Source organism: Hyaena hyaena, unplaced genomic scaffold, assembly GCF_003009895.1.
Source record: "Hyaena hyaena isolate Hyena2069 unplaced genomic scaffold, ASM300989v1 scaffold_234, whole genome shotgun sequence".
Classification (NCBI taxonomy): Eukaryota; Metazoa; Chordata; class Mammalia; order Carnivora; family Hyaenidae; genus Hyaena; species Hyaena hyaena.
The window spans coordinates 2,169,535-2,191,231 of record NW_024080865.1 but is presented as its reverse complement, the minus strand read 5'-3'; the positions used below and the strand labels follow the sequence as shown (position 1 = coordinate 2,191,231).

The 21,697-nt window shown below is 38.3% G+C and overlaps 1 protein-coding gene across 5 annotated transcripts in view; it reads right to left on the bottom strand.

Annotated features, from left to right (window-relative positions):
- Positions 1-1,186: 1,186 nt before the first annotated feature.
- ACAD11 (acyl-CoA dehydrogenase family member 11) overlaps positions 1,187-21,697 on the bottom strand; it is a 95,595-nt gene continuing 75,084 nt past the window's right edge. For 4 of the 5 annotated variants that reach the window (XM_039243890.1, XM_039243889.1, XM_039243887.1 and 1 more), the window contains 8 exons: positions 20,045-20,111; positions 19,748-19,873; positions 19,336-19,421; positions 17,272-17,343; positions 15,414-15,568; positions 4,263-4,379; positions 3,205-3,314; positions 1,187-2,381 (listed from right to left, as the gene is read on the bottom strand). In XM_039243890.1, the coding sequence (XP_039099821.1) occupies positions 2,267-2,381; positions 3,205-3,314; positions 4,263-4,379; positions 15,414-15,568; positions 17,272-17,343; positions 19,336-19,421; positions 19,748-19,873; positions 20,045-20,111 (848 nt within the window). In that variant the 3' untranslated portion in view covers positions 1,187-2,266. The remainder of the gene's footprint in view (positions 2,382-3,204; positions 3,315-4,262; positions 4,380-15,413; positions 15,569-17,271; positions 17,344-19,335; positions 19,422-19,747; positions 19,874-20,044; positions 20,112-21,697) is intronic. The other variant, XM_039243891.1, reaches the window with a different exon arrangement.

Here is a 21,697-nt window from a genome sequence, read left to right as displayed (position 1 = left end):
TGAGGTTCAAAGGCAAATGTTTAGGACGCGCCTGTGACACAGAAGAATCAAGGCAGGTCTTTGTTTAATGCTGGCTCCCTACTTCAAGAAGACATTTAAATGTTTGAGATGTGTATGCTAATAAAACAGCTTTAAAGTTTTTAGAAATAAAAATACTTTCATTTGAAAATTTAATATTTTACCAATTAATATTCCAGTAGCATCAAAAGGTAACAAGAAACCGGTGAAATCAGTCACAGGCGTACCTCACAGATGTGGGCCATCGGTTGCCAGACCACAATAAAGCAAATGTGACAATAAAACAAGTCCAAGGGATTTTCTGGTTTCCCAGGGTCTGTGACACATTTACACTATACTGTACTCTGTTTAATATGCAACGGCATTGTCTAAAAAAAACCAGGATGCACCTTAATTAAAAATACTTGGGGTAGGGGGAGGTGGAACACCTGGGTGGCTCAGTCAGGGAGCATGTGATTCTTGATCTCAGGGATGTGAGTTCAAGCCTAACAATGGATGTGGGGATTACTGAAAAGCAAAATCTTAAAAAAAACCCAAAAACTTTATTGCTAAAAAAATGCTAACCAGCATCTGAGCTTTCACCGAGGTTCAGTATTTTTGCTGGAGGAGATTCTTGCCTCTGTGTTGGTGGCTGTTAACTGCTCAGGGTGGGGTCTGCTGAAGGTTGGGGTGGCTGGGGCAACTCCTTAAAATAAGACAACACAGTGAAATTTGCTGTATCAATTGACTTTTTCTCATGAACTATTTTTCTGTAGGCTGTGATGCTGTTTGAAAGCAGTTACCCATGGAACTTCTTCCAGAATTGGGAGTCAAATCTCTGAAATCCTGCTGCTGCTTTATCAACTAAGTTTATGTGATGTTTTAACTTTTTTCTTTTTGTCATTTCAACAGTCTTCCCCAGGAGTAGATTCCATCTCAAGAAACCACTTTCTTTGCTCATCCATAAGAACCAAGTCCTCATCTGTTCAAGTTTTATGATGAGATTGTAGCAATTCAATATAATAATGAAGACATTTGAAATATTGTGAGAACTACCAAAATGTGACAGAGACACATAGTGAGCAAGTGCTATTGGAAAAATGGTGCCGACTGACTTGCTTGCCCTTGACGCTGCCACAAACTTGCAATTTTAAGAAGTGTAAAAAGTGAAGCACAATAAAACAAGGTATGCTTTCTATCCACATTTTATTATTTCAATATGTAATTGCGACTAAGAAGTATTAATGAGATATTTCACCTTTTTTCATAGTAAGTCTTCAAAATTTGGTATGAGTGAGTGACTCTGTTTCTTAATTTGGAGTCTAAATTTTCATCTAAAATAGTTGCTCCCTGTTCAGATATCCAAAAATTTACATTTGAAAAAGTCAGTTCACACACCCAAGTATGCAGGCATACTCAAAAGTTTTCCAGTAACTAAGAATCAATATTTAATTAAAATGTGAAAGACCTTAAGTTCCTCAGTGCATTAGGCATAATTCAAGTGTTCAAGAATCACACATGGCCAGTGGCCGCTACGTACATACTGGGCAGCACTGATTTAAAGAGCCACAAGAATGTTTGCTTAGGGTGTTGAAGTAACAGAATGGCATTCAGAGCAGATGGTTTTTAATCTCTTCTCAAAACTAAGTAACTTTCTTGTAACCTAAATTATCCACTGTTCTCATCAACATAATTAAGTTTTCTTAATTACATTTTCTCATACAACAAGTATGCTATGTTTTCTGGTAAACTTAAAACTGCATTCAGATTTTATGTATAAATGTTTTCTGTTGAATTCTGAAGAGGCTCATATGAATTCGGAATGCCTCAGTGGGTCGCACAGCTTTCCCCAGGGCAAACACCGTGGTCCTGCCAGGTGCTGACCCAACCCCTGAACCCAGTGTTAAAAAAGACACCAACAGAGCAGTGACTCCTTGGATATTTATCTAAATGGAATTTATCTAAATTCCTGAGAATCCAAAAGTGAAAACATTTTTATGCCTATGCACCTTACTTGATTATCTCTTTACAAGCTGTTTTAAGAATAAATGCTAACGCTTAGGTGATAGACTGAATGATGGCAGCTATACAATTTAACTTAAACCTGTGCTACCCCTGAAATTATAAAACCCACTGATCGAAACAGATGGTACAATTTTTACTGAAAATGAGTAATTAATCCGGTGCTCAAACTGGTGCAAAACCAGAATGTGGTGCAAGTGTGAGAGGACGAGAAGTCTGTCTGTCTGGAGGGAGACGCCGCCGCCTCCTATATCTTGGACCTCGAGCCTCTGGCCTGGTCCCGCAGCTCCATTGCCGCGATCGTGGACAGGTGGACTTCGTCGGGCCCGTCTGCTAAGCGCAGAGCTCGTGTTTGGGCATACCTGGAGAAACGAAAAGAGCAGGGATGGCAGGAGCTATCAAAGGTACTTTGAAACGTGGTACTTTAATGTCAGTCACTCTGATTTTAAGCCAACTCTTTATTTTTGAAATCTCACCAAAACCATGATGAGAAAAAGAGCCCAAAGAAAATCAAGGAAAGTAAGCCCACTGGCTTGCAAATGCCATTTAAAGCTTTCACCCTGGGTAGTGGAGTCTTAAATGGCCCAGTGCAATGGGATTAATCTGTCTTGGTTTGCTTTAGGGTTCTAGAAGTTGCTAGAACTAAGAGATATCTCTGGTAAGCCACAGGCAGTGAAGTATAAATATGTACCACTTATAAACATAGTACTATACATTTAGTTTTTCCTTATGGTTAAAAGCTGGTGGGGCACCAGATTCTCCAGTGTGGGAGAGAGGGTGGCAGGGGGCTGCGAGGTGACGGGCAATGCAGAGTGTTCCTTGGCTCCCAGCAACCAGAATCTGGACCTGAGATGGTCAGTGGTGTGAGGCGACCCTGAGGAGGCGGCAAACAGACCTAAGGACATACTTAAGCCCAGCTCTGGGCTCCCTTCGCCACCTGTGACCCTGTCTGATGCTTCTAGTTTCAGGGTGAACCCCTATGCCATTTCCTCGCTAGTCCACAAACCCCAATGTCTCCAGTGAAATGATAATTGTGATCCTAAGAGCAACCATTTATTGTACCTATATTACCCCATTTAGCCTTGAACTGTATCTTTAGTATCTGTATTTCTTCTTCAGCAACTAGTGTCGAGGCAGCTATAGATTTCTAGTTCCATTCCAAGCCTTACAGTGACATCTACTCACATGTTAGCCAGAGGGTAGTCCTGGGACACACCTGCACCTCCACACACTTGGATGGCCCGGTCAATAATTTTGCAGACAGCCCGAGGGGCAGCCACTTTAATTATTGCAATCTACATAAACAAGATATAAAAAGAATGTTCCTTTCTTAGATGATACACAGTGTGGCAGAATTGTATATAATCTGTATTTTCTTTGTGAAATGAGACAAGGGAACTTTCCCACATTAATTCAGCACTGAGACAAGATCTTTGATGGATGCCAACAAAGAGATCCATTGTAATGCTGCTAATGGCCATATTTTAGCCAATACAGACATTCTGGAACAAGAGATCTTTTCCAAATCCTATTTTATTATTTATAACTTGCCTTGTTTCCAAAAGGATTTAAGGCAGCTGATAAATCACATTTATCACCTTAGGGATCATAAAAAAGAATTCAAGGTTCAGTAGAGCATGCAGCTCTTAATGTCAGGGTTGTGAGTTCAGCCCCATGTTGGGTGTGGAGCCTACTTAAAAAAAAACAAAACTTAAAAAAAATTCAAGAGCCTTCACTAATCAATTCTCTTTTACCCATTTTATTGGCTTTTAGAATTAAGTGATCACGTTCTTACTCCATATAAGCCCGAAACAGAAAGCAGGGAAAGAAAGGAGTCTTATGACGCATTTACCACGCAGTAGCAAAGTGCTATGCCTTCTCTGTCATCCTTGCCCCTCTTGACTAAAACTCTAGGCCAAAGGCAGAAAGATCAGATCTTTGCCCAAGGCCACATGGTAGCAGAAAATGGCATACAGGGTACAATTCCAAGTCTGTGTAGTCTAGCATTTTCCTACTCCCTGTTGCTGCATCTCAAAAATGCTGAAGATACTCTGCACCCTGAAAATCATTCCCCAAAACAGGCAAAGGAAAGGAAAACTAGCAAGTGACATATAAGCTTGAAACCAAAATCACATGGAAACTCCAATATTCTGAGTGCCATCCGGGTACCACGAAACCTGAAATGCCCAGTGGGTGAAAGAAACTGAAGAAGCCTTGGCAGATGGTGGTCCGAGGGGCCTCACCTCCTTCTTAGCACCAGCGCTGCCCAGAGTGTCAATGCTGTGGGCGGCTTTCAGGGTCAACAAACGTATCTTCTCAATGGCGATGCGGCTTTCAGCAATCCAGTGAGCCACAACCTCCTGCAGTAAGCCAAGGGCAGAAAGGAGTGGGTAAGTTGATGTGCTTGGTAAAATACTCTAGGCCATTGACTGTTCCCAGGCCTTACTCTGTTTTGTTAATGGAAGAGTTGATTCATTTGCTATACACCAGCCAACCACATACTTGTGGAATGCTACAGTTAACACTGTCAGATTTTAGAAAGAAATTTTATTTGCTCAGAAAAATAATTTATTTTGGATATCTTGATGTCCAAAGTCAAGATGGCTGAACTGAGCAACCACCTTATTGCTAAAACACTTCCTCACTGGCCCTCCGGAACTCTAATCTCATAGTCTCATTGAAACTTGGATAAATGTCTGATGGTGGATCTGCTTATAATCGAGATAATCCCCTGGACAATTTCAGTGTGGGGAAGATGCAACAGTCTTTTGTTGTGTTGTTAGTTACAGTGACCTTTACCTTTGGTCAACAGTTCTGTCAACTGTACCACACGTATAGATTGGTGTAACCACAATCAAGATACAGAACAATTCCATCTCCCCTTAAAGCTGATGCCCTTCTTGAGTCCCACCCTCCCCAAACCCTAAACTACTGCAACCATCGATTCTCAGTTATTATAGTTTTGTCTTTTTCAGAATGTCATACAAATGGAATCATGTAGCATGTATTCTTTAGAGACTGGCTACTTTGATTCTGCACAATGCTTTTGAGTGTCACTGACAAAGTTCTGTGTACCAACTGTCCATTCCTTTTTATGAAGGAGTATTCCATTGCAGGGATGTAGCAGTTTGTTTATCCACTCATCTGCTGAAGGATATTTGGTTGGTTTCTAGTTTTTGGTGATTATTAGCAGAGCTTCGGTGATCATGTGCATACAGGTTTTTGTAAGACTATACTCTGCATTATTTCCTTTTATAGTTTATTGTCAAGTTGGTTTCTATATAATACCCAGTGCTTATCCCCACAAGTGCCCTCCTCCATGCCTATCAACCCCCTTCCCTTCTCCTCCACCCCCATCAGCCCTCAGTTTGTTTTCAGTATTCAAGAGTCTCTCATAGTTTGCCTCCCTCCCTCTACCCAACTAATTTTTCCCCTTCCCCCTGCCCCATGGACCTCTGTTAAGTTTCTCCTGTTCCACTTATAAGTGAAAACATATGGTATCTGTCCTTTTCTGCCTGACTTATTTCACTTAGCATAACACCCTCCAGTTTCATCCACGTTGCTACAAATGGCCAGATTTCATTCTTTCTCATTGCCATATACTTTGCATTTTTTAAAGCAGATGTAGGGAATGGAATTATTAGATCATCTGGCAAATGCTTATAGGAAGCTGTCAAACAGTTTTCCAGACCAAATGTACCATTTTGCATTCCCACCAGCAGTTTATAATAGTTCCATCTGCTCTCCAAGCCATCAGCACTTGGTATTTTTTTTTTTTTTAACATTAGTCATTAACAGTGTGCAGAGCTCTTACGTGGTAATTTAAGTTTGCATTTCCCTATGACTAATAATGTGGATTGACTCTTGATGTGTTTATTTGCCATCTATATTTCTGCTTTGGTGGCATGTCTGTTCATGTCATTTGCCCACTTCTAAAATTGGATTGTTTTCTTACTGCTGTTTAGAAAGTTCTTTATTAAAGATACAAGTCAGCTGTCAGAGGGGCAGTGTGCAAATATCTTCTCCCAGTCTGTAGCATTTTCATTCTCTTAATGGTAACTTTCAAGGAACAAATGTGATTAATTTTAATGATGTCCATCCAATTTGTCAATTTTTTCACTTATGGGTTATGCTTTTGGTGCATGTCTAAGAACATGTTGCCTAATTCCAGGACACAAAGTTGTTGGTGGTGGTTTTTAAGAAAAGTGTTATAGTTTTACCTTGTACATTTAGATTGATGATCTATTTGAAGTTAAATTTTATGTGAGGTGTGAGGTTTCAGACAGGGTTCATTTTTTTTGCCTATAAATGTTCAACTTTTCCAATACCATTTACTGTAAAGATTAACTTTTCCCCATGAACTACCTTTGCACCTATATAAAAAAAAATCATTTCACCCATATTTTTATGAGCCTATTTCTGAACTCTGTTCTGTTGCAAAGATCTATGTGTCTTTCCCCCTGCTAATACCACACTGTCTTGGTTGCTGTAGTTTACAGTAAGTTTTTAGATCAGATAGTGATCTAATTCCTCCAACTTTCTTCTTCTTTTTCACATTGTTTTGGTTAGTTTAGTTTCTTTGCTTTTTGTACAATTTTTAGAACCAGTTGGCTTTATCTACAAAAATGTCCTGCTGGGATTCAGATTAGAATAACATTTAATCTGCAGATCAATTTGAGGAGAGAAGACATCTTTATTATTCGTCTAACAGTCCATGGACACAGTATTTATTTATTTAGGTTTCCTTTGATTTCTTTTATCAATTTTATGATTTTTAGCATTTGGATACTAATCATGTTTTTGTTAGATCACATGTTTTATGTTTTAAAAATCTATTGTAAATAGTATTTTAAAATTTCAGTTCATTGCTAGTGTATAGACAAAAAATGGATTTTATGTTTTGATCTTAAATCCCATGACTTTGGTAAACTCTATTAGTTCTAGGAAGATTGTTTTGTTTGGTAGATTCCTCAGGATTTTCTAATCACTGTTGGTGAACATGGGCAGTTTTACCTCTTTGTTTCCCTTAACTATGTGCTACTTATTTATTTATTTATTTAGTTAGTTATTTAGTTTTGGACTCCCAGCATCGGCTAGGACTTCCTCTATGATGATAAATACGAGTAGTGAGAGTAAACATCCTTGCTTTGTTGTTCCCAGTCTTGGGGGAAAAGTATTTAGTCTTCCATCATTAATTTTTTAGATGCTCTGTATTGGGCTGAATAAACTCCTTTCTATTCCTAGTTTCCTGAGAATTTATATCATGAATACATGCTGAATTTTGTCAAGTGCTTTTCTGGATCAATTGACATGATCAGGTGCTTTTTCTTTATCAGGCTAATATGGCAGATTACAATAATTATTTTTTGAATATGAATCAGCCTTGCACTGCTGAGATAAACCTTACTTGGCTGTGGTATGCTATTCTTTTCATATATTGCTGGACTCCGTTTCCTAATAGGTTTTTGCATCTCTCTTGGTCTAGTTTGTTCTTACCTGTTTTTGGATTAGGGCAATTCTTGCCCCAAAATGAGTTGGAAAGTGTCCTCTATTTCTATTTTGTGGAAAAGACTGCAGAGAATTGGTGTTATTTTTCTTGAACTGTTTGTTTAGTAGCATTTACCAGTGATACTGTGTGGGCCTGATGATTTCTTATTTCAGGAGATTTTAAACTATGAATCCAACTATTTTTTTTTTTTTAATTTTTTTTAATGTTTTATTTATTTCTAGGAGAGAGAGAGAGACAGCGTGGGCAGGGGAGGGTCAGAGAGAGAGGGAGTCACAGACTGAAACAGGCTCCAGGCTCTGAGCTGGCAGTCAGCACAGATCCCGACGCGGGGCTCGAACCCACGAATCGCGAGATCATGACCTAAGCGAAAGTCGGACGCTCAACCGACTAAGCTGCCCAGGCGCCCCTGAATCCAACTATTTTACTAGTTGTAGAATACCCTGGTTATCTACTTCATCTTCAGTGAGTTTTGGTAGTTTATGGCTTTTGAGGACTCAGTCAAGTTGTTTAATTTATGTGCTCTGCACACATGCCTGAGTGTGTGGGTACACTCAGAAACACCAAAGATAAAATGGAATTCTAAAAATGTTAATCTAAAGGAATGCAAGGAATGCAGGAAATGAAAACAGAACAAACACAAAACAAAAAAGTGATGGCAGACTTAAGACAAAGACTGATAGGTGGGTCGTGTTTTTAAATCCAGTCTAAGGGCCATCTAGAAGAAATTCACTTCAAAAATAATGATATAAGCAACTGAAGGTAAAAACAATAAGAATAAAAAATACACAGTATAGAAACATTAATCCAATTAAAGCAGAAACAGCTATATTAATATCAGATAAAGCAGACTTCTCAACAAAGAAAATCACCAAAGATATAGATGGTCATTATAGAATGAAAAAGGGCAAATGCATCAAGAAGAAAGAGCCCTCCTAAATGTATATGCATCAAACAATGGAGCTGAATAGGTATACATAAAACAAAAAGTGATTGATAGAAACCAAAGGAACAGTAAACCAGTCCGCAGTCCTTGTTGGGGAGACTTGAACACCCCTCTCTCAACTACTGACAGAACAACTAGACAGTAAATCAGCAGGAATATACAGCAATTCAACAATACCATCAAGCAACAGGATCTAATAGACACCTAAATTTTTTTTTTAATGTTTATTAATTTTTGAGAGATGGGCAGAGAGAGGGGGGGGACACAGAATCTGAAGCAGGCTCCAGGCCCTGAGCTGTCAGCACAGAGCCTGACGTGGGGCTCAAACTCAGACTGTGAGATCATGACCTGAGCCAAAGTAAGCAACTGGGCCACCCAGGTGCCCCTGGATGTAACAGACATTTATAGAACATTCCACCCAACAACAGAATACACATTCTTTGCAAGTGTCCTGAAACATATAGTAAGATAAACCATATCCTGAGCCATAAAACAAATCTCAACAAATTTGAAAGAAACGGAATAATACAGACTTTGTTTTATAAACACATGGGATCAAACTAGAAATTAAGAACAGAGGAAGAGAAAAATCTCCAAACACTCGGAAACTAAATAACATTCCTTTAAACAATTCATGTGTTAAAGAAGAGTCTCAAAGGAAACTGAAAAATACACTGAGCTGAATTAACATGAAAACACAATATACACAATCTGTGGGACACAGGTAAAGCACCACTGAGAGGGAAATTTATAGCACTAAAAACATACATTAGAAAAGAGGAAGAGTCTCAAAGTATTTAATCCATGCTATGGCCTCAAGAACCAAAATAAATCTAAAAGAGCTAAAGAAAGTATATAATAAAGAGCAGAAATCAATAGAATTGAAAAGAGAAAATCAAAACAAGGATCCTGTTAATGTTAATCCCTAATATAACAATTATCTTATTGTATAGTTTTATATAGTAATAATATATTTTATATTCTTTGAAAAGATCATTAAGAGCAACAGACCTCTAACAAGACTGACAAAGGACAAAGCAAGCACAAATTACCAATGTCAGGAATGAAACGGATATGTCACACAAAGACCCTCTCTCAAGAACAAACGTGACAGCTTTAGATAAAATAGACCACGTCTTCAAAAAACACAACCACCCACAATTCATTCAATATAAAATAGGTAGCTGAGTAGCCCTATAACTATTAGGGAAATCAATCTTTAAAAAAAGCTACCTCCCAACCCTAAAGCCCCAGGCCCAATGGTTTTATTAGAGAACGCTACCAAATGTTTAAAGATGAATTAACACCAATCTAGACAATATCTTCCAGAAAGTAAAAGAGATGGGAACACTTCCCACATCATTTTATAAAGATGGTATTATCCTAATATTGAAATCAGATAGACAGTACCAAAAAAAAAACCAACAAAACAAAAACAAAACCCAAAACTACTGACCAATATCCCTCATGAATCCACAGTCAAAAATCCTTAATAAGACATTAGCAAGTAGGGTGCCTGGGTGGCTCAGCTGGTTAAGCGTCCGACTTCAGCTCAGGTCATGATCTCATGGTTCATGAGTTCGAGCCCCACATCAGGCTCTGTGCTGACAGCTAGCTCAGAGCCTGGAGACTGCTTCAGATTTTGGGTCTCCCTCTCTCTCTGATCTTCCCCTGTGCATGCTGTCTCTCTCTCTCTCTCAAAAATAAACAAAACATTAAAAAATTAGCAAGTAGAATTCAGCAATATATAAAAAAAGAATGATATACTATGACAAAGTTGGGATTATTTCAAGGATGCAAAGCTGGTTCAGTATTTGAAAATCTATTAATGCACTCTACCATCTTAAAAAGGCTAAAGAAGAAAAATCACATGATCATATAAATCAGTACAGAAAAAGAATTTCACAGAAAAAGAATTTCACAAAATTCCATTCATTCATGATAAAAAATAAAAATTCTCAGAAAACTAATTACAGAGGGGGAATAGCTAACATTATTCCTTAGTGTTCCCCTAAGATTGAGAACAAGGCAAGGATATCCACTGTCTCCTTTCTTATTCAATATAGTGTTAGAGGTTCTAGCCAGTGAAATGAAGCAAGAAAAGGATATATACGTATCTGAAAGGAAGAAGTAAAACTTACTTGCAGAGGACACCATGGTCTACAAAGAAACAAAAAGTCCACCCATCCAATCTACAGAACTAATAAGTGAGTTCAGAAAGATCACTGAATTTTAAGATAAACGTAAAAATCAATTATATCTATATATACCATTAATGAACACATGGACAACAAAACTAAAAACACAATATCATTTACAATCTCTCAAAAAAACTAAAATACTTACATATAAATACAACGAAACGTATAGGATTTGTATGCTAAAAGCTACACATAGATGATAGCAAAAATCAAAGAAAAGCTAAATAAAGTGGAGAGACATACCATGTTCACAGATTAGGAAACACAACATGATAAAAATGTCAGTTCTTCCTAAACTGATATAGAGGTTTAACACAATTCCTGTCAAAATCTCAGGAGGATTTTTTGAAGCGATACAAGATTATTCTAAGTTTATATGGAAATGCAAAGGAACTAGAAGAGCTGAAATAATTCTGAGAGAGAATAAAGATAAATTAGCCATCCTGATTTTAAAATTAATTATGTAACTATAGTAATCAAGACTGGTATTGGCAGAAGGGTAGATATAGATAAAAGAAGAGACCAGGGAACCCAGAAATAGACCCACACAAAAAATTCTCTAATTTTAGACAGTGTGTGAAAACCATTCAGTTAAGGAAGGACAGCCTTTTCAACAAATGGTGCTGAGCACATGGACATCCAGAGGCAAAGAAATAAACCCTGACCTAATTCTCATATACCTTATACAAAAATGAACTCAACATAGATTGCAGACTCATAGAGAAAAATGACAGAAGAAAATAAGATCTTCAGGATCTAGGGCTAGGCAAAGTGTTCCTAGACTTGAGACTAAAAACACGATCCATAAAAGGAAAACTGACAAATAAGAGCTTATCAAAATGAGACAATTTTGGCCTGTGAAAGACCCTGTTAGGGGGATGAAAAGAAAAATAAGCTACAGAAATGGAGAAAATATTTGCAAGTCAATATTTGGTGACAGAATTATCTACAAAATATGAAGAGCTCTCCAAATTCAACAATTAAAAAACAAAATACACACAAAATCCAGGAAGAACATGAGCATAAGATGTGAACCACAGAGGATATAAGATGGCAAATAAGCACATGAAAGATGTTCAAACATGACTACTCATTACGAAAATATAAATTAAAACCACAATGAGATATTACTATAACCCTATTGGATGGCTAAAAGAAAATTACAAACAAACAAAACAATGACAACACCATATGCTGGTGGGGATGTGGAGACTGGATCATCCCTACACAGAAGGTGAAAATCAAAAACAGAATAGCCACTCTGTAAAAGAGTTTGGTGGTTTCTTTGAAAACTAAACACACTACTACCACATGACCCAGCAGTCTTGAGCATTGATCCCAGAGAAAGAAAAGACTTATGTTCACACAAACACCTGTACATGAATGTTTATAGCTGGTTTACTTGTATCAGCCACAGATGGGAAACAATCCAGATCTCCCTCGTCAGGTAAACAGTTAAACTGCGATAATCCAGACCAAAAAATACTACCCAGCCATAAAAAGGAACCAACTATTGATACACATAACCTGGATGAACATCCAAAGAATTATGAAGAGTGGAAAAAAACAGCCCCAAAAGTTTACATACTGTGTGATTCCATTCTTGAAATGACAGAATTATAAAAATGGAGAATAGATTAAAGATTGTCAGGGCTCAATGAGGAGGTGAGGATGAGAATGAGGAAGTGGGTATGGCCATGAAAGGACAACATGAGGGATCCTTATGGCAATGGAAATGTTTTTTGTTTTTTTTTTTAAGTTACTTATTTAGAGTGGGGATGAGCACTGGGTGTTATATGGAAACTAACTTGACAACTATTTTTTTTTTTTAAAGTTATTTATTTAGAGAGAGAGCATGCACAGGAGAGCAGAGAATCCCAAAGAGGATCCACACTGTCAGCACAGACCTTGAATCAGGGCTCAGACTCATGAACTGTGAGATCATGACCTAAGCCAAAATTAAGAGTTGGATGCTCAACCGATTATGCCACCCAGGCACCTTTCTGATGAAAATGTTCTAGATCTGGACTAGATCAATGACAACATCCTGGTTCTGATTTTGTATTCTAGTTTGGCAAGATGTTACCATTGGGGGAAACTTAGCAAAGAGCATAAGGGATCTCTCTGTGTTATTTCTTACATCTGCATGTGAATCTACAATGAACTCAAAATAAAAATTTTAATTAAAAAAAGTTGGTACTTGTTTCTTAGTTGTCTTCGTAAGTTTTCTCCATTGGTAAGAACTTAGAAGAGAGGTGGGGAGGTAGAATAGGGAAACCAAACCTTATCATCAATCCCACAAGCAAACATTCAGTACTGAAAGCAAACACTGACTACAATGAAGCAAACATTCAGAATTCAGTACTGAAGCTCAGGAGACAGTAACAAATGCTTCTGGTTGGCTGTATGGGTTGGGTTTGTTTCTTTGCAGTCCGAGTCCTAGATCTGCTGTTTACAGTGGAGAACAATATTGGTCAAGTTTGACCAGCAGCCAGTTACAGTACTATTATTTGAGCCACGTTAACCTTCCACAGTCATTTTTTTACTTGGTTATGTTTGCTCTAGTACATTTCTTCAACAGTGGATATTTAAGCAGTTTTCCTACAGCGGAGATGTTCAGTAGGATAGCTGCTGCTAACCACATGTAGCTCCGAGCATTTGAAATATGCCTAGTCTGAACTGAGATGTGTCGTAAATGTGAAATCTACACCCAATTTTAAAAAAAGACTATTTTTTTTTAAAATGTAAAATACCTTATTAATAATATTTTCATATTGATTTCATGTTGAAGTAACATTTTGGATATACTGAATCAAGTAAGATACATTTAAAAAATCAGTTTCATCTCTTTTTACTTTTAAAAAATGTAGTTAATAGAAAATTTTAAATTACATTTGTGGGTCACAGTGTATTTCTATTGGATGACTCTAGAGGATGAAACTAGGCTCTGAATAAACAAGCCCCACTGGTGAGTATATTTTTGACGGCTGTAAAGCTGGGTGATTATAACTTCATGAAGAGACCACAAATACATTTATTTCTTAGCATTGGAATAAAGGAAAGTGTGCTCTGCCTGGTGTCTACAGACCCTGGATTTACTGAAAAGCATTAGGTGGGTAGAAACTGAGTGCTATAAGGGAGTTGCCAGATTTATTTACTAAGACAGAATTTTGATACAGAATTTTTTGCTTCAGTGCCTGGAATAATTTAGAAGGCAGCTGGAAAGAGTTTCCAAATTCAGGGAAATGGAATGTTACTTTCACAAATTTAAAAAAAATCTGGCTCAGATTTTTGTTTATGACATGCCTCCACATCACTTTTGCTTCTGCCAGATTATTTTCTTTGTGCCAAGAGCAAGTTTCCAGTGAAGGGAGGCATAGTTTTGAAAAGCTCAGGCTTGTTCTGCTTGATACATTAACTTCAAAAAGCAGAAGGCAAATCTCCGTCTCATGCAGTGCTAAAAACATTTCTCATGAAACTCAGGCAGAGTGCCTCTACGTGTTTAAGGTATGTGGCAACCCCTCTGTGTCCTTCCTGCCCAGGGTTGGGGTGGCAATCCTGAAAAGAGAAAAGTGTAGCAAGTGATATTGATGCCATGAGCAACTCTTTACCTCATACACAGAGCAGCACCCAAAAGGCCAAACCTTCTTCTGTGGGACAGGGGTCCCACACTGTCCATCCAACAGCTGAACCCTTGCCTTTGCCATATACTAAAGGGGTTCCCCACAGATTACACCCAAGTGTGCAGTAAAAGATAGGCTGTATTTTCCCAGAAGATCCATGTTACAACTAAATCACAGATATGCCAAATAATATCACAAAGCAAACATAGCCTATAGAAATTTAAAGTAAAAAATAAACTACAAAAATTTTTAAAATGCTCACAAATGTACTTGACAAGGGGACCAATGTACTAAAACACGTGTCCAGCAAACACAGGTACAATTTTACCACCCCAAGTTTGAAATAACCCTAACCTGTTAGCAATCCTAAGTACTGAATATGTGGAAAACAATTTTTCTTGCCTTGTAAAAGTTAGAAGGGCTTTTGATAGATGATTTGAATATCCCACTTCTCTTAGAAAGTTTTCCAAGGAAGTCAGAATGACAGCTTCTTTTCCCTCTTGATATTTCTCTGATTATATTGCTCACATGTAACTGTATTGTTTACTCTGCTTTGTAAACAATAGACTCAGTAGTACATAATTTATAGTTGGGAATTCAGAAAATCATGAACATTCCACCAAATATTGGTCCCATTTCTACTTGCAGTTTTCCAGTGACCAGGGACTCACTTCCTCCAGAAGCAGTCCATTCCATTTTTAGATGTCTCTCCTTTCACTGAGTTTTAGGTTATTTTCCTGTATTTCCTCACTTACTAATTCCCTCCAAAAAGCCAAAGAACAAGGCCAATCCTCCTCCTTTATGACAGCCTTCTACATCACACATCCACAGAGAGTGCTAATGGACCAGGTTCTCTGGAAAACAAGAGTCTGAGAAAGTTGAAGGGACTGTCCACACTGTTTGCGCTGAGGTATTGAAACACTTTAGGAATTATTTCACCTTTCACAAAGCTAAAGATCTCTCATCAGACTACATTTAAGTACAGACATAAATACACTTTATGGGGAAAAGCCATCTTATTTATGTGGAGATCTCTCTATGACTAAGTAATGCTATTTTGTTTCAAGGGCAGTGAGCACAGCGGGCTACAATAAATTCAAAGAAGTCATCATCCTTACGTGTGAAAACAGTTTCTTCTTAAAGGCCACCCTTTGTGTTGCCCGTTCACACATGATCTGCAAAGCGCGTTCTGCCAGCCCTACCGTTCTCATACAGTGGTGGATTCTGCCCGGTCCAAGGCGGCCTTGGGCGATCTCAAATCCCCTACCTTCGCCTATAAGAAAGAAAGGAAACCATGAAAGTGGCCACAGCCCATTTACTTTGTTATTTACATAAATGTTGAGAAAATGATGAACTGCCCTCAATGAAAATGGCATTCTGATAGGAAAAAAGTCAGTTCTGTAATAATGTTCATTATTTATGGAAATTTGGGGGGGGTAGGGGGGTACTAGGAAAATCTGTTTTTAATTTAAATCCAAGTTCGTTAACATATAGTGTACTATTGGTTTCAGTAGAATTTAGTGGTTCATCAATTAGATTTAACACCCAGTGCTCATCCCAACAAGTGCCCTCTTTAATGACCATCACCCATTTAGCCCATCCCGCCTCCCAACACCCCTCCTGCAACCCTCAGTTTGTTCTCTGTATTTAAGAGTCTCTTATGGCTTGCTTCCCTCTTTTTTTTTTTTTTTCTTATTCCTTCCCTTCCCCTAGGTTCATTTGTTGTGTTTCTTAAATTCCACATGAGTGAAATGAGATGATAGTTGTCTTTCTCTGACTTATTTCATTAGAAGCATAATACACTTCTAGTTCCACCCACGCCGTTGCAAATGACAAGATTTCATTCTTTTTGATCGCTGAGTAATACTCCGTTGTATATAAGTACCACATCTTCTTTATCCATTCGTCAGTCAATGGACATTTGGGCTTTTTCCATATTTTGGCTTTTGTTGATAATGCTGCTGTAAACATTTGGGTTCATGTGCCCCTCTGGTTTCTGTTTTTAAAACCATCATTAAACATTTCAATTCAATTCAAGAACGATCTCCTGAGTACCAACTATGCATATGCTGTTTTATACATGCTGTAGTGGTTACAAAGGTAAATAAGACACAGTCTGTACACCAGGAGTTCAGACTAGACGCGGGGCAAGGATGCTAGGGCTACGGGATACGGAGAACAAAGAAAGGCAAAGGAGAGAGAGACTGCATCCTCAGGGTCTGGCAGGCCACAGGGGTTTATTGAGTGGATGGGGTGAAAAACACAAAATCCTTTCTGAAAGAGGTGCCACTTAAGATGTTCTCTGAAGGTTGGGTAGGGTTCCAATAACCAAGAGGATGAAGTCACTCCAGGCACTCAGTATGCAAAGTTATTTATGCTTCTAATGTGTTTATGTGTAAGACTTAAATTCAGAAAGTACTGAGGTTTTCTTAAAACAAGTAGAGGCCTGAAGATCACATTTTAGGAAAAAGTACGTTGCTCTAAATTGTGTGTTTTTCATATTTAGCTATGTTTTTAATTGATGTGATATATAAAACCACATCAGACACTTAAATAAAACATTATTCCATGTAAGAAAATCCATCAGATGGAAAAATGTTCTCTTACAAATGGGATAAGAGGGAAAGATACCTAAGAGGGAAAAATACCGAAATTAAGGTAGACTTTGTATTTTTTCCAGATTAGGCCTGAAAATATTATTTTTTATATATTTTTTAACGTTTATTCATTTTTGAGAGAGAGAGAGAGAGCGCGCAAGCAGAAGAGGAGCAGATAGAGGAAGACATAGAATCTGAAGCAGGCTCCAGGCTCTGAGCTGTCAGCACAGAGCTGGATGCGGGGCTTGAACTCACAAGCTGTGAGATCATGACCTTAGCCGAAGTGGGACGCTTAGCCAACTGAGCCACCCAGGCGCCCCCAGGCCTGAAAATATTTAGTACATGGTACTAGAGAATCATTTTTCCAAAGTTATCTCACCTAATATTAAATTGGTAGCAGGAACTCGTACTTGATTAAAATGGATCTCAAAATGTCCTCCATGGAAATTATCTATAAAATAGAAAATATAATTTTGAAGATCAAAAATACTCATTTATAATAATTACTTAAAAGAAATTGGACTTAAAAGCCTCATACGTCACAGACACTCCTAGGCAGATCTTGAGCAGTGAACCCCCAGCTCCCTGTAACCCAAAAAACTCATCAACTGTTCCAGTTAGAAGAGATTTTAGAAATCATTTGATCCAGAGGTTTCCAAACTCATTCTCTGAAGATGTAGAATTACTGATAGGGAAGACATCTTCACAGATCCAATCAGATTATTATTATCTTATTATTGCTTCTTTGAAATTTTTTATATATAGACTTCCACAGAAAATTATGCTTGGGAAAAGAAAAGCTTCCAACAGTCCAAAACTTTTAAGTGAGTAATGTACTTCAAGTTTCTTATTTTATCATTGTGTAAATCAATGCCTAGAGATGCAGAGTGCCTGCTTGATGGGACAGAGCAGGCTCAGCAGAGAGTGGGCCGTGAGGTATGTCTTCTCCCAGTCCAGGCTTCTTCACTACGTGTTTGCCTCTGGGAAATCCTGGCATTTGACAGGGACGGGGAACACATTCACATTTTGTCTTTACGTCACACTGCCTACCCTTCCTTATGCCCTCCCCAACCCCCCCCCCCGTTCTGGAGATAATCTCACACTAACTCCACACCCTTTTCCTGTCAGAATAGACATTAATAATCAACCTTCTCCACACTGTTTCTTTTGGCCTTGGGCATGGGGAGTTGGAGAGGTGCTGGTAAATTAGTCTCACTGCAAATTCAAACACAGGCCCTGAAGTGGAGGTTATTTCCAGGCAACCTAAATTATAAATTCAATTTGAGGGTCTTCAGGCTATTGCTCTGCAATCCAACAAATTCCCATGCACAACTTGCTCCAGTGAATTTGTTCACCATCTTGTAAACGACACTTAATCTGTGGGTGAATCCTATGGAAGGTGATGACAAACGTTCTCTAAAACTCCAAGTCTTATATCTGCTACTTGAACATTTTTATTAGCCATATTCAACAATAAAGAAAGCCAGGGTCACCACAGAACCTGAGGTTCAATAAACTTTTCCACAGCATTTCTTACCTAATAACTTGCTCTAATAAACTTATTTACATGTTTGTACTTATTGCCTGTCCTTCCCTATCATGTAAGCTCTGTGAGGGCAGAGGTCCTAGCCTGTTGTGCTCACTAATGTATTCTAAGCACCTAGAACAGTGGTCAGCCCTCGAAAAATACTTGCTGAGTGAATGGCCTGAGCAGCAAGGCAACAGTGAACATGAGCATGAGCTGAGTGGCCAGAAACAAAAGTATCCTTGCTTCGTAGAAATTCCACCCAAGCACAGAAGAATGGAAAAGTTTTGCATTCAAATCAATCAAAAGTCATTGCTTTTTTTTTTTAAGGTAGATTTTTAAAAAAATGTTTATTTTGTGAGAGAGAGAGAGAGAGAGGAGACAGGGAATCCTAAGCAGGCTCTGTGCTGCCAGGACTTGAACCCACAAATTGTGAGATCATGACCTGAGATGAAAGCAAGAGTCGGACGCTTATCTGACTGAGCCACCCCAAATTCATTGCTTATTAATAGCTCTTGTAGTTGGATTGGTTAAGAAAGCTAAACTTGAAGGCAAACATGAATTTCATTGTGGATTACATAGATTTAACTTTTCTAAGTCTATTTCATCAATCCTTTCTGCTGGACGATGGAGAGATGACTGGCAGCCAGACTTACTGTTCCTTGAATCCAATCTACCCTTTCCCAAAAGTAAACAAAGTGAGGTCCACTGCTGCATCACCTTCCTTATTTGCTCTATTCTGAGTGCTACTGGCGTGCGTGTGTGTGTATTTCCCCGCACTGGCATTTATATTAAGATAGTTGTCAGCACCAAAGGATTTCTAAGAACACATTATAATGCTATCTGTTCCCTTCAGTGTTACTCCACATTCCCAACTTCCTGCTTGCTAATGCATGCTTATCTTGGTTGAGTACTTACCTATGTAGCCAAAAACTGACAAAGGCCTTATTATTTCTACTCCAGGTGTGTTGATAGGAACAAGAATCATGGTGTGTTGTTCGTATCTGGTTAAAGAAAAGCAGATGTTAGGAAAAGTCTGCTATGTGGAAAAATAAAACAGATGCTAGGTGGAGTTGCAGTTGTGATTTCTGTTGTTACCATGTAATCATGTAAGCAATGATATCTGGAATGGGAACTGTGCAAAGGCATACTTCAAGCATAGTTGGATGTATGCTGTGTTCAGGAACAATAACAGTGATTTGAAAATAAGTTCAAGTTATTTGATTGAGGCCTCTCACTGCTCAGAGTGGAAACTGGGAACTGATACATAATATCAAATGTTGCAAGACTAGTGCCTTTGCTCTAAATATATAATCACTTAATTACTTACAGACAGGTCTGAAAATTTCTATATGTCTCATAATCTGCCCCAGACAGCTTTGAGGATTCAGCAACACTTTTTAATACAAGAAATTCCACACTGAAGAATGAACAGCAGCACTCCCTAAAATGTTTCCTAAATATTACAGCAAAATGATTGTGAAACACAAATGTGACATTAATCTCATAATATATTTTACACTATTATGATTTATAAGTCTAAATGGTACATTTTAAGTAAATTATATGGGTAGAGAGAGTAGTTCGTATTCCCAAATAGATTTCTCAATCACAATTATTTTCTTACCTGGTTGCAGAGGTATTTTTAGTTCTTCCCAGAACAACTGCAACTCTGCACTTTGGATTCCCAGCTCCTAAAATCGGGGGAAATGAGCAGAATACATCATAAAAAGAAATTTTCAGTCTTGCATTTCACCATAGAAGTGTGATGTCCAAGTTTATCTTGGAAAAAAAATAGGAAGAAAACCCTTGATTCATTAAAAAATGCTTATGTACAAAACTGTACATCACCCACGAAAAATGACCAGGCAAAGCCAAGAATGGACTCCATTAATGAGAGCTGCTGCACAAAAATAACCAGAAGTCAAAGCCACGAAACAGCCCTTAAGAGAAAAGGATGGCTCTCCCATTCATCCTATTTCGGCCTATTAGAAAGGTTGTGAAATTCTTCTAGTGTATACTGTCCTGTTGAAATCTCATATTTTCTGACACATGGACAGGAAAGTTTTTTTAAGTTTATTTATTTGGAGAGAGAGGGAGAACAGGTGAGAGTCAGAGAGAGGGAGGGAGAGCGAGAATTCCAAGGAGGCTCTGCACTGACAGTGCAATTGCAGCTGTGCACTGTCAGTGCAGAGCCCCATGTAGGGATTGAACTCATGAACTGTGAGGTCATGACCTGAGCCAAAATCAAGAGTTGGAGCTACCCAGGTGACCCTGGACAAGAAAATATCAAAACTCATATGATTATTAACTACCCAACCAGTGGCAGAGAAAGATGTGATTTCCCCAGCCATGGACTAGGGGGAAGGTGAGTTGGTTGAGGATCTCGATACCTATCCAGACTATACCATTTTGTCTAGATATACTAAGGAGAAGCTGCAGATGGTTTACCTGGAGGGGTCCACATATATAAGGCTCTGATTCAACCATCAGTAGGCCTAGGTTCTCATTTATCTATTAAAGGTTAGGAATTTGAAATATAAAGTTATTTTCATTTTATTACTTTTTGAGAGAGAGAAAGAGAGCACATGCATAAGCAGGGGTGAGGGACAGAGGGAAAAAGAAAATTATTTTTTTTTTTGAGAGAGAGAGAGCACAAGCACAGGAGTGGAGGAGCGGTTCAAGAGGGAGAGAAAGAGAATCTTAAACAGACTCCACATTCAGCACAGAACCCAATACAAGACTTGATCCCACAACCCTGGGATCGTGACCTGAAATCAAGAGTTGGATGTTCAACTGACTAAGCCAGACAGGTGCCCCAGAGAGAGAGAAAGAATCTTAAGCAGACTGCATGCTCAGTATGGAGCCTGACTAGGGGCTTAATCCCATGGCCCTGGGATTATGACCTGAGCTCAAATCAAGGGTCAGATGCTTAACCAACTGAGCCACCCAGGCGCACCTTTATTTTCGTATAGTTTATGATCATACTAGAAGACCTATGTGCTGAGATCCATGTTATTTGAAAGATGCATGAATACAGTTTAATTTATAAATTAGGCACAGAAATAAACAACTACAACAATAAAATAGAACAATTAAAACAATACACTGTAATAAAAGTTTGTGAATGTTGTTGATTACACAAGAAATAGGGACCAAGGCAAGCAGAGATAAAGAAACAGAAGGATTAAAGAGTACAGTTACAGAGAAGGAGTTTACTTTAAACACCAGCAATCACATTTGAAATTTTAAAATTCCTTACAGTTGAATATCGGGCTCT